General features: G+C 34.3%; 2 protein-coding genes across 2 annotated transcripts; one reads left to right on the forward strand and one right to left on the reverse strand.

Annotated features, from left to right (window-relative positions):
• Nucleotides 1–642: 642 nt before the first annotated feature.
• Nucleotides 643–2,346, forward strand: LOC105347194 (protein wech). Its single transcript, XM_034473520.2, has one exon. The coding sequence runs from the start codon at nt 643–645 to the stop codon at nt 2,344–2,346; it is 1,704 nt and encodes a 567-aa protein (XP_034329411.2).
• Nucleotides 2,347–3,093: 747 nt separating this feature from the next.
• LOC105347185 (splicing factor 3A subunit 1) lies at nt 3,094–13,010 on the reverse strand. The gene is made up of 19 exons (XM_011456147.4): nt 12,820–13,010; nt 12,325–12,489; nt 11,382–11,404; nt 10,909–11,039; nt 10,456–10,615; nt 10,084–10,146; nt 9,757–9,847; nt 9,532–9,603; nt 9,024–9,100; nt 8,312–8,419; nt 7,891–8,062; nt 6,934–7,035; nt 6,341–6,513; nt 5,966–6,108; nt 5,263–5,486; nt 4,963–5,168; nt 4,571–4,672; nt 4,352–4,423; nt 3,094–4,087 (listed from the first exon to the last, which is right to left on the reverse strand). Exons 1-19 carry the CDS (start codon nt 12,938–12,940, stop codon nt 3,986–3,988), a joined length of 2,307 nt encoding a protein of 768 aa, XP_011454449.3. The 5' UTR covers nt 12,941–13,010; the 3' UTR covers nt 3,094–3,985.
• Nucleotides 13,011–13,621: the final 611 nt, after the last annotated feature.

Here is a 13,621-nt window from a genome sequence, read left to right on the forward strand (position 1 = left end):
GGCAGAAACAGAAACTCAGATTAAATTAAAAGACAGGTCAATCTAAAGTTCATTATAATTTCAGGTCTTTAAACTTTTACTACACTGACCGATTCAGTGAACATCTGGGTTAGCATTTAAACATTGTTGACATGGTCCGAGAACACCCAGGTTAGCATTATCGTCAAGCAAGATATAATCAAATCTCCATTATAGTGCAGAAATCAATAATTCAGGGACAACACCTAAATTCCTCAGAGGTCATTCATAGATAAAGTAAGTATTTATTGCGTTTTTAGAACAAAACATTTATCCAAGGTTTTATTAAATCACAGGCACCGAATTTTTATCAATCTGTCGCTTAATAAGTCATATATCGAAAAATTCTACCCCTACTATACTATATATAGTAGGGGTAGAATTTTTCGATATATGAGTTATTAAGCTACTGATTGATAAAAATTCAGGTGCCTGTGATTGAATAAAGATATTGATCGACTCAGACCAGTACGTATTAGTCATATTGCAAAATATCAGATGTTGTTCAAAATGTTAATAAGATCTTAAAACATAGTGTATAATAGCTTGATGGAGTTCAGGCATTTTGTTTTTCCTGGTGTGTGAAATTATATTTAATATAAACAACACAAATGTTCTTTTCAGATGGCACTCTCAAAACCAGACGTACGTAACACAGCCCAGCATTACTTAGTGTGTGGCACTGACGACTGTGACAGAAACTGTCAGTTTTACTGTAATCCTTGTCACAGGCTTCTGTGTGAGCAATGTAGAGATGAACATCTCAAAAGTCCAGAAACCAAATTCCATGAGGTTGTCCCTTTCAACCAACGAAAACGAAAACTTCCAGTAGAGAAATGCAAGATCCATCCCTCCAAGGAAGTGGATATACTTTGTAAAGAATGCAATGCCCATTTATGTTCAAAGTGTTGTACATTGCAGGACCACAAAGGACATACATTTGTAGACTTAGAAACTATCTATGATAATAATTGTCAAAGTTGTCAGGATAGAATTCATCAAATCGAACAATACTTCCTCCCAACTTCTCAAAATTTGCAGAAAGAAACAAAAGACGATACAACAGACATGAAGAAGATATTTGATGGTATTAGAGAATGTTTGAAGGAAGAGGCTACGTCGCTTAAAAGTCTGGTGGATAGTATGACATCAGAAAACATTGATCGCGTCAACAAGATGGAAGAGTCTCTCATGGAGAGTTTGAAAGGCCAAAATAAGACATATGCTGATTACATTTCTTATCTAAATGAACTTTTTAAAAAGTTCTATGGTTATCTTTCAACTTCCAAACTTCAAAACAATCCACTTATTTCATCAAGTATTATATCTGAGGCGCTAAGAATTCAAACTATTCCAGAAACATTCAGACCAGTTCCACCAATGTTTACAGCCGGTCAATTCAACAGGAACGATGTCGCCAAACTCCTTGGAAGAGTAAATGTTCCTAGTATTACACCAGAGGCCAGAAAAATTAAGCCATTGGAAACTCGTGATGCACAGTCGAACCCTTCAGATAAACAGAAGAAACAAGAGATCAAGAAGCAGACGCCTGCTAATAAGGTTAGGGAGTTCAAAGTACAAGGTGTTGACAGTGCAATATGGCATCTATCATTAGACAAATCAGGCAAACTTTGGGTCAGTAACATGGAAACCAGTATTGTCCAAACAGATCTACAGGGGAATCAGCTACAGCAGATACAAACCTGTGGTGGGTTCGGCTACCATACAGTCACAAGGAACGGGGAACTGATCTATGCAGACATACGCCGCAAAGTCATCAACAAGATAACTCAGGGTAAGAAGGTTACTGAATTCATAAGAACAGGCAATTGGAAACCATGCAGCATATATTCTTCCCACATCAACGGGAACATATTGGTGGGAATGAAGGATAAGGATTTTACGAAAGTCATCCGATACAATACGACTGGAAAAGAAATACAGACCATACAATATGACAACAAAGGGTCAGAACTGTATGAGTATCCAAATTACATCACAGAAAATATCAATGGAGATATATGTGCATCAGACTCTCACAAACATGCAGTAGTGGTGGTGACAGAATCAGGACAATACAGGTTCTCCTACAAAGGTCGCGAGTCCGACTTTACACCCTATGGAGTCTGCACGGACATCCTCGGTCAGATCCTTGTCTGTGATACAAGCAAAAACATGGTTCACCTTATAGATCAAAATGGCCAATTCCTTAATCTACTATTCAAACATCAAGTTGTATGTCCCCACAGTATGTGTGTGGATGATGAAAATAATGTCTACGTGAGTCAATTTGACAGCAATGTGTTGGTGTTCAAATATCTTCAATGAATGCAAAGTCTGAAGACCTAATGCTTGAAAAAAAAATTAAGAAAAACTACAATGATGTTCATAAACAATATGTGAAAACATAAGGATATTCCAGTAAAATCTGAACAGAGATTTTTGATTTACATGAAAGCTATAATTGTTGCATGTTGAAAAAAAATTCTTTCCCTCCTTCAAATTTGTAGACCTTCTTCTCTGATAATTTGATTACAAATGAATTCTTTTAATTTGTCTAGGTTGCTAAGTTCATTTCAGTCTCTTATCAATAATTAAGCTTAATGAAAGATTTGAAAATTTCAATTCTCTTACTTTCTCGATGACCTTTATAATATCGGGGAATAGTTTTACTTCTATACGTGTTGTTATTTATTACATTGTATGCATTTAAGTTAACTTTTCAATAAAGAGGCCTTAAATATTCAGATCTGCAGACCTTGAATGTCTTTCAACTTTAGTAGGACTAGTACCCCATGAACATTTTAAAAATTGCCAATTCTGATAATTAAACAGAAGGATTTTGTATTCTTTGCACATAGACTACAACTAAATATTATACTAACCACATGCGGGTATTGCTATCGTTGTTCAGTAAGGTTTATGAACATACAAGGTTTGGAGTTTAAGCAAGTACAAAGTCCAAGTATTGTAGTATGAAACAACTCAAGCAAACCTTCAACCTTATAAGTTTATCAATGTACATGTATATGTTGTCAAAGATTATAAGCCTAAAAATCACAAAATAAACGCAAGCCATCTCTACAAATTTATTTTCAAATTTATCAAATAATAGAATTGATGAACTTCAACTGCTTGGAATTTGGAAAAGTATGCAATCTAAATTATTACAAAATCACAAAGTCGATACTGTGAAATCTGTAATGTATATCTTTATATCACTATACTGTCCACAGAAAAGCTACCTATAATTATTTCTTCTCAAACATCAATCAATCTGATTACTTTACATAATGTTAATGAGTAAAGTTCAGTTATCAGAAGTTTAGAACTTCGTTAGCTGTCATACTAAGTATTCATAAAACATTTTATCATTTCTCAACATTAAACAAGTACATGTAAATGTGTGCGAAATTCAAAGCTGAAAAAATGAGAATTACGACGTTATGAAAATTATACGAATGAATACATAGACAACAAAAGTCCAATTACAGGTTACACAACACATTAATCTGCCCTTTAAACTTAAAAATTAAAATACAGAAATTTTAAGTTTATAAAATATTAAGAAAAAATATAAAAAGAGTGTCTCACTGATTTATAATAATTATTTAGTTTTTTTTATAGAAAAAATTGTCTTGATACATGTGTAATTTTCATACAATCAACTTCTGATATATATAAAATCAAAAAAACAACAGGTCTTGCATTTTTTTTCTCTTTTACTTTACAGTTGCAATTTAAATCAATTAATTATTCTTTAATCAACAGTTTTCATTTGAAACAGTTTATTTCTTCCTTAGAGATGGTACAATCCTCTCCTACCACCACTTATCCCTTCTTTCTTCCCTCTCTCTCCTTTAGCTCTATCAAGGGAAACAGTACCACTTCCATCACCTATCTGCTGCCTTCTTCCTCCTGTCTTCTTCAGTTCTAGGAAGAAGGTACCGTCTGCCATTGTCTTTGTCTACTTCTTCCTTCCTCCTCTCTCCTTCAGTTGTAGGGAGATGGTACCGCCCTCAGCCACATTGTAGTAGGCGAGGCTGTTCGAGTCCTTCACGAATATACCCTGTAAAAACGAAGCAAAACAATTTGGTAATGATAATGCATCTCTGAACAATTATTTAAATGGGCCTTTTAAACTGTTGTCATTCGTCAAAGTAAATTTCAACTCAGGAAGAGCTTCCCTCTATACCATATTTTTAAAAATACAATATAATTGAATTTCTCATAGATAATGCTCAAAAAGTAAATATCAAAATTAACACATATTTTCATTTTAAATTTTAAAAAATTCAAAACTTCAGATGTGATATATTTGCCCTCATTTTACCTCATACTGCAGCTTCTGTTTACCGGCTGGAATACCAAGGGACTCGTTCAACTTGGCTTTCATTACAGAGATCTAGGGGAGAGTAAAAGTAATATAAGTACAATGTATATCTATACCAACATTAGATTAACTTTAGTATTTAAGGCAAAAACTTTGTAGCTATTGAAAATTCTAATTTTTGTCATAGCAAAAGAAGTTTATATTCATAATTTCACTCACTGTGTCTGTAAGAGGCAGGGTGAAGGACACAGTCTGTCCCTTGAGGTTCCACTCGGGCTTATCCTCCACCTTGGGGACAGAGACTTTGAATGTGACCGGCCCCTGTAGAATCAAAATTGGAGCATCAAGACACAAGTTCATCGTTAACGGTGTATAGAGCTTCATATCAATATCGTATTAGTATATAATATTTTAAAAAATATACTGAACTGAATGTACAAAACTTCCTAACATCAATTATATCAATAGACAAGATTTCAAAAAGTATATTCTGTATACAGTGTCTAGAACTTTATTTCATCATTATACACATAAAACTTGAATCAGAAGAAATATAAAAATAATTCTGATACACATGAACACCACACAATTTAGATATTAAGAACTCTGACCTTGTGTCTTGATAAGAAGATCTCCTCTGGAATAAGCTGGTCCTCCGTTTTCTGTTTCTTTGTTGGTGGCTCATCATCTTGTGGAGGAGGGGGAATCCCTGGGGGTGGGGCAGCTCCTGCTGACATCATGTGGGGAGGGAAGCCCGGGGGTTGTGGGGGTCCTGGCATGAACTGATGGGAGGCAACTGGCATAGGCTGCTGCATGCCTATACAAAAAAGAAAGAATATTATTAAAAAGAGAAATGAATAGAGAGAAATTGGTACATAAATAATAAAAAATACAATGTTAACTGTACTTACGAACTATTGGCATGGGGGGTCTGGGTGGCAGAACCATCAGCCCAGGCCTCTGGGGTACTGTTTGTGACATGAGGGGTGCTGGGTTGAGAGATCCGGTGGACTGGGGAGGAGGGGGTGGGGGCTTAGCCTGCTTGGCCATAGGGGGTGGGGGTGGGGCCACTTTTGGGGGTGGGGGAGGATTCTTGGGAATATTTGGACCAATTTTCTCCTTCTCCTCATCTTGCCTACAAAATACATAAGCAGTGCATGTAAATTATGTCATTTGTCAAAATATGTGTATATTATATAGTGGGACAAGAACAAGTTCCATATATTTTGTCCACATACGTGTATTTGATTTTGACATGAGAATATATCACTCTCGTGAGTAATAAATTTAAGTTATATCTCTTAATAAATCATGTTGAATGCTTCAGTGTGCATTCAGTTTATTCAACCTTCAAATTAAAGTTTCAACCCATTGAACTGAATACATTGGCGTCATTTTTTAACATCTGTACAAATCTGAAGGGCTCCAAAAACACTAGTCAAAATACGTGGGTCAAACCAACAATTTAGTGGCAATACCACTTTTTTTATGAAAACAGGTGGCATTATAATTTCTCTATAACTGAGATTCAGTCTAAAAATCTGTACTAATAAAATGCATGTTTGTAAATGCTAGTGATGGATTTAATTTTCCTCCTTGAACACCTGGACTTACATGAAGCCTTTGACTTTGTGGATGGTTTTGATCTGTTCCTCAATAGAGATGTTTTCTCTGGCCTTCTGGGTAACTTTTTCCATAGAAGCTGTGTGTCCATCCCAAACCACTTTCTTGGGTTCTTTGGTCTCCTCCTCTCCAATCTGTCATTAAGAAGTAAAACGCTTTCTTACAAGTCATCTTAAATAAAAATACGATTTTAGATACACCTTTTACATACCTATTTTAATCCAATAAACTTTTACAAATCATTTCCAGAACTTTGCACAAATGTACTTGGACAAATTATGAAAATGTAATTCAACAAAGAAAACTGATTGTAAAGAATTTCAACAAATATTAATAAATATACATGTATGTACTCATATTACGAACCTTTTTACCAATCTGAGTTTCCTCAATACCGACACCGAAGATGTCGGTACGTCTCTCGGAGAGCCTCTTGAGACTGTCCTCGATGGAGGAGCCGGCGGCGTACACTTCGTCCTGGTCTTGTCTCTCCTTCATACTCTTCTGTCTCTCCTTGATCCAGGTGGGATCCAGCAAACCTAGAAAGTAACGAGAAGTCAAACCATCAGTTCATTGAAAATCCAAAACAATGTTAATTCTATCTGTTTTGTGTTGATATCCCTAGCTATTTCATATGTCTCATTGACATCTTGAAGTGGGAGCATGGAGGATGTGATCATTAAAACCTTACATTTCATATTATTGCAATTTCAGTTCCTATATATCCACATAATTATGTTCTTCATTTTAGGGGTAAAAAATAATTGGGAAAATGAACACATTCATTTTAGAAACGTAAACCATTTTTGAGTTGAGACAGGGGCCTTTCATAAGTTTTGGACAATGGATAGCCCTGTATGTGTTAATCTATATCTAAATTCTCGTGTGTTCTGGGACTTTGTGTGAAGTGGGGGTACATCATTACATTTAGTACACTCCGAGGCTGTACGTCTACTCACCAATTCTCATGTGCTCCGGGACCTTGCTGGCGAGGATCTTCTCTCCAGTGATGGGCGACACCATGTACTGCTCAAGTCCGGTGTCAGGCTGCACAGGGCGGGCTTGTACCAAGAAAAAACAGAGTGATTAAATAAAACAAGATTTTGAGAGCAAACAAATCTGATAACTGTGAGGAAATAATTCATGATATGATGCTTACTGTTAAATCTACATTTCAAAATATTTCCTATAATAATGACTTTGGCTCTATATTAAAGGGGCATGGTCATGATTTTGGTCAAATATATTTTTCGATTTTTATGTTTACAATGCTTTAGTAAGGCATTTTTAATAGGCAATCAAAATTTGATTGTCATTTGTTGAGTTATAAGGAGTTACAGAGCTTACAATTCTTCGCTATGTAAACAAAGCTTTTGTTTACATTTTGAATGTTGAAGTGAAAATTCCAGTTTTAGACCTCAAATGAATGTGTTAGAAACTGTTTATTTATGCTTAAAAAAAAAAAAAAATAGACAAATCACATTGAAAAAGAATTTTAATGGACATATTGAGCCTATGTAAACAACAACAGGGCACAAGCCTTGTTTACATGACGAAGAATTATGAGCCCTTTATCTTGCTTAAAACTCATCGACTGGCATTCAAATTTCATTTGATCATTAGAAATGCATTCCTAAAGCATTGTAAATAATAAATACAGAAAAATAAAATTTGACCAAAATCGTGACCATGCCCCTTTAATTAAGGGGGAACAAGGCGTTGCAGTGTAAAATTTTTAGTCAATGAATTTTTTTGCTTTTCCAAATACATCAACATTAAGATGTCTTTTACAGCATATATCATTTTCATGACTACTTTTTTACCTTGCAGTTCTTTCAACATTTTAAAAAATTTCCTATTAATAATGATTTTTGCCTTTCATTAGACATGTTCTATTTGTGTAATAGTGTGTTTACCTTTGGGGTCATAATTCTTTCTGATGATGACCTGGTCAGGTGTGGGAGGAAGAGGTGGCAAATTATCCTTGGGTGGGGGAGGCCCTGGGGGTGGGGGTGGTTGATGTGGAGGGTGGGGCATTTTTCTGTGCATGATCATGTCTTCCTCATCATCTGAGGCCTCCTCCATATCCTTCAAAACAAACACATACAGATTATTTCTATAAAGGCCAGTAAAAAACTTTTTGAAATGTACATGTTACAGTCTTTCCATTTATAAAAGATACAATGTACATGTTAAACTGTTTCCATTTATAAAACAACTACAAAATGCTAACAATGTAGTACACTAAGTCTTGTCCCTTAAATCAGCTAGAGGTCTGTGCTGATCATTTAGACTTTTAATAAATTTGAGGAATTTCAGTGTCTTAAAAGCATTTACCTGTATTTGTGTGTTGGCATGCTCCATGGCTTTTGTTGTCATTCTTGCTTCTTCATCGGATTCATCATCATCTTCATCAGACTCTACCTCCATTTCATCAGCATCAACCTGGTAAAAAATCTCAAATCAATTTATAATGTACAAGATTCAACAAATAGGACTCAGATGAAGAGAACATTGCCAATTTTTTTTTATCAGCAGTTAACACAGACAAAGGAGAGCAATCTCTTCATAAATTGCATTTAACCTTAAAGTCTAACAAATCAGAAATTGTAAAATAATGGTGCTATTGAATTTCAGGTATTACACTGTTCAACTCAGTCAGCATTTCCAAATTATCATTCAGCTCCCGTTTACAACATTTCATAATAGAAAAATTCCACCAAATGTGGTGTTACAAATATGATTGACGCTAACGTTGGTGTGGAAGAATTAATCCACATCCTCAACATGAGTTGTGATGAAAGGAAACCCCCTGGGAACCAGGGTGGAAATTTTTTACCAAAAAGGAAATGGCAATGTTGCCACATGCTGGAGATTCCTTGTCAGGAAATTTCTCAAGTATTGCAAATCATTTGAAAATGATTTGAATTGAAAATAATAGATCTGTACCAAAGAATTGAAAATGCCATCAAATTAAACATATCATACGGGACTTAAATGTCATAAGGGATTTGAATAGAAGAGAACAAAGCTATCTTCCATGACTTACGTCTGTTCTGTGCATCCTCTCCTGTACCAGCATACGAGCTCCGACTTCATCCGGGGTGGTGGGAGGAGGCAGGTTTCCTACAAAAACAGTGACGATGGTTATTATCAGATTCTGTCAGAGAGGACTGATGACTGTCTTAGAGTGTGAAGTGCAGAGAGAGAGAGAGAGAGAGAGAGAGAGAGAGAGAGAGAGAGAGAGAGAGAGAGAGAGAGAGAGAGACAGACAGAGAGAGACAGAGAGAAAGAGAGAGAGGAGGAGGAACTCAAATGAGTAAAGGGTCTGCATTGATCTCAAGACTGTAAATTTACATTCCATCTTTAAATATCATATAATTATAAATAAATTATACATTCAAAAGTTTTGGATTGTTGTTTATGCATGTATACTGCTTAGATTGAGATATCACAAATTGCCAGTGAAGGACTTTAAATATTTAGACTATGCAATGATATTGGTAAGGTTGTTTACTTCTATAATGTGTATATAGAAGCTCACTCACAATACTTACCACTTTCATTGGGTTGAAAGTCCACAGTTTCCACAACAACAAAATCATGCCAGTCAATTTGGGCATAGGCAACTGTCGAAATCAAAGTCATTAAATGATTAAAATTATGTTTACCATGTATAGAATCTAAATAACAAAAATGAATTTTCAGCAAGTCAGTGTCAATTGATTAAGCACTTTATATATACATATGTGTATGTGTATGAGACGATAGAAATGGCCGACCTCTTTCCCTCTCGATGGCTTCTTCCTCCTTCCTTTTCTCTCTATCCTGATGACGCTGCCATTCTACGCGATACTTCACTTGATTCAGCACCTGTACCAAAAATCATCATCACTTCACATTACTTACAATCGTCCTTTAGTTGTATATGGTATCAGTTATATAATCATTTCTTTGTGATAAAGCTCTCTGCTGGAACCTATACAATTACTAAAATTATGCCAGGATATTAATTCCAAATGTGTTTCTTCTGCTATTTTACATAATCTGTTATATTTTACTTAAAACGTCAGTTGTGTAATTCTATGTCAAGAGTCCTAAAATCTTACAAATTTGTAGTCAAATGATTCTGTCTGTAATTTATCCAACAGATCTTTCGGAGGAATCAGAATCTGAAATAAATATAAGCAAACTTTAGTCTACATACCTAAAAATATTTATTAAATATCTATCAAATCTTATCCACAATACACACTGTACACCAACAAAGAGACAGAACAAACCCCATTTTACAGAATTATGTTCATCAGGGGCTGACAAATAATAAATAATCCTTTTACACACCTATGTTCCAAAAGTTTGTTGAAATAATTGAAAATAATTAAAATCCTTTAAACTATTCAATCAATTTGATTACACCTTGATATAATGAGCAAGTCTTTAACTCTATTTCACTAATTTGAGGAAACAGTAGAACAAACCTTGGTATACTGCTCAACCAGTTTGGTGAAGTAGTTGAAGAGACTGTGCTGGGGTCGCAGGAAGTCAAACTGATAGTTTCTCTGCTCTCGGTTCATCAGGTTGGTCAGAAACTGTCGGCCATTCCTGGCCACAAACTGCGCTGTCAACTTCACCACATCTCTGAAATATTCATCATAGGAATCATGTAAGCTTGCATTATCATGATTAATTGTTAATATGAAATGATTAGTTTTATTTTATCCCCCCCCCCACCACCATAAAAAATCCAACCCCCCCCCCCTCTTTCTCATCAAATAATGATCTGTCAGTCATTAATATAATTTTGACAGTCAGGGCTGAGGCTTTGCATTTTCCAGAAATATTGCTGCTGTACAAAATCTTCAATTATTTTGAAGAAGCAAAGCGTTCATTTAATTTATTAGAAAGTTTAACTGAACATAGTCTAAACTTACAAATCAAATGATGAAATGGAAGGTGGGTCCGCAATGAACTCAAATTCGGGAGGAGGCTCCTTTGGAACAATTATTTCTTGAATGATCTTCGCTTGTTCGGGCTTTTGAGAAAATGGTAAGCTTTGGGAAGGCTAGAATAATCAAACAAATGAAATTCAATTTTCAGGAAAATACATGTACTGACCAATTCTTTCACTGACAAATTAATTTTACTTAGTACATGTACAAACATTGCATTGGGTTTTTTTGTCAAAAAATGAACCTGATGTTTCTTGTTAATAAAAATTCATTTCTAAAAGAATAGCATTTACTAGTGAAATATTTCAAATTAACAATGAAACTATTACAATAAAATCCAGGATCCCTTTTCATTAGTAGTTTTCTTTTAAAGCAAAATTGTTTATATACTGGTATATATGAGATGATGAAATTAAAACAATTTTTTTCTAGGTAAATAGGTGGATAAAAATTACCTTAGGTGCTACTGGTTCCTGTCCTGAAAATAGAAAAAAATAAACAACTACAAAATTATCACGTACAAACAATATCATCATCTTGTCATCTTAAAACCTACTACTTAAAGTACTTACTCCCATAATTTACAAATTTTTAATTAATTTTAACTTGAATTTTTCTGCAATAGACCAATCCATACCATAATCTGTTTCCATTGTGTATTTTGATTGCCCCAAGATGGGGCAACACACATATTGAAAAAATAAATTAAATTCCAAAAATTTTAATAACAGAACACCCAAATACTTGGTTGAATAAAGAAGGAAAAAGTTGGTTTTTCCCTTTTTGACCTTTGGATTGATCTCGCAAAGGTAAACAACATTTGCAAAGTGTGGATTGGACTATTTTTTTATGCATACCAACATAATCATTAATCATATTTTTTACCAATGTATCCTCATGTCTTTAAGAGCCAAGGTATTTTTTTCACAAATAAATTATAAATTTCAAGTTTTGCATTAAAGGTGGTATGGGACACCTCCATATTGTGACATTTTTCCAATCATACATGTAATAAACAATAAAATCAGGTTTTATTAATCTTTTCTTAACCATTATTGTTTATACTATTCTCTTTTGAGAAGCGGACAGGCATAACCTACATCCACTAAGTGGATCCGATGTAGGCTATGCCTGTCCACTTCTCAAAAGAGTATTGTTTATACCTATCAGCATAGCACAATATGGGCTAGAATGTTAACTACAAATCTGTAAGTCATGAGTTCGAATCCCTTTGGGGCTAATTTTTTCCTTTCTAAAAATGTTTAAAACATTTTTGGTCAGATATTTTGAAATTTAAAAATTCAAAAACTGTGAGGGTATTTTGATCATTGTGTACTTCTATCCACATTAATATCATCAGACATTTGTCTCATACCACCTTAAATCTAATCAACTCACCCCGTCCCTCCTTGAATTCTCGTACTTTGTGTTGGTAATAAGCATGATATGGATCCGAAGGGTTTAAAAAGTTAAATTTCGAATTGTTCATTTCATTTTTACGGATTCTGCTTTCAAATTCTGGTCCATTTCTGGCAACAAAACTTGCAGTCTTGTCAACAATGTCTATTTATGTGCTAAAGAAACATGTAAACTAAATTTTGTAATTTCACCTTAATTCTAAAATATGTAATTCAAATACTTTAATACTCTTATTTACAACCACCAATTAAGTTTGTTGTTTCATAAAACTATAGTATATGATCACAATTAATTACGCATAAATTGTAAACCATTACTGTCAATATCTCGGCTATATATTTATTTTAACGGTACGTATAATCAAATTGTTTGAAAACATAAAGAGCGTTGTCTTCTAGATCTTAAAATATGACATAGTCATATACTGATTTAGCGTTATCATGGTTAATTTTCAAATCAATTCTCTGAGGATACTCCTGACCTCGGGTGGGGGGTATATAATCCCGATCACGGGTTTGGCCACAGCAAGCTCTTCCTCTGTTTTCGCCGGAGGCTGATTTTCTGCCACTGGCAAATTCATCGTAACCGGCGGCATCTTTGCAAAATGTGCCTTTGACGATTTTCACAGAAAATATAAAATGGCGGCTAAGAGAAGATAACTCTATTTTTTATTAGTAACTTGTACGATAACTCATTCGCTGAATTTATTTAAATGATTGGGTTAAGTAAAGTACAATGTACTTTAGAGAAGCATCCTTTAGAATGGAATGGAATAATCAGAGTGAAAATTGGATGCCTGAATAAATAATATCATAACGACTTGTAAACCATATAACCTGTCACCTCAGAAATTGAATAAAATCTTTAACTATAGGCTATAATTATTTACATTTTCCAGTGTCATTGTCATTTTTGAAATATTTAATCCTACGATTGATGTTATAGAGATATAAGTATACTAATAAGGATTCATTCTTTTAATATTTTGAGGTGATCGAATATGGCCTGGCGGGATCAATTTTTATCATCATAGCACTTTCACAATGGTCTGAAGTTTATTGAATTTGATCAACCGTAAAATTGGTGACCATATATGATTACCTCTTTATACACAAAGATTGATTGATTCCTTCAATAAAAATTTACAATCTGATTACATGTATTTCATTTCACACATGTATTGATCACACATGCTTTTCTTTTATAATAAATAAAGTGAAAAAATAAATCACGAAACAAACATACTTTGTTTTGTCTTTATACACAAAAATGCATA

The sequence above is a fragment of the Magallana gigas genome, chromosome 8 (assembly GCF_963853765.1).
Source record: "Magallana gigas chromosome 8, xbMagGiga1.1, whole genome shotgun sequence".
Lineage (NCBI taxonomy): Eukaryota > Metazoa > Mollusca > Bivalvia > Ostreida > Ostreidae > Magallana > Magallana gigas.

What these genes read in the sequence shown, in the direction of transcription:
- LOC105347194 (XM_034473520.2), top strand. Translation starts at nt 643, where the DNA reads ATGGCACTCTCAAAACCAGACGTACGTAACACAGCCCAGCATTACTTA.
- LOC105347185 (XM_011456147.4), bottom strand. Translation starts at nt 12,940, where the DNA reads ATGCCGCCGGTTACGATGAATTTGCCAGTGGCAGAAAATCAGCCTCCG. An exon ending in CCCCCCACCCGAGGTCAGGA is followed by an intron (nt 12,490 to 12,819) that starts GTATCCTCAGAG and finishes GCACATAAATAG; the next exon opens with ACATTGTTGACAAGACTGCA. An exon ending in ATGCCAACACACAAATACAG is followed by an intron (nt 8,063 to 8,311) that starts GTAAATGCTTTT and finishes TTTGTTTTGAAG; the next exon opens with GATATGGAGGAGGCCTCAGA.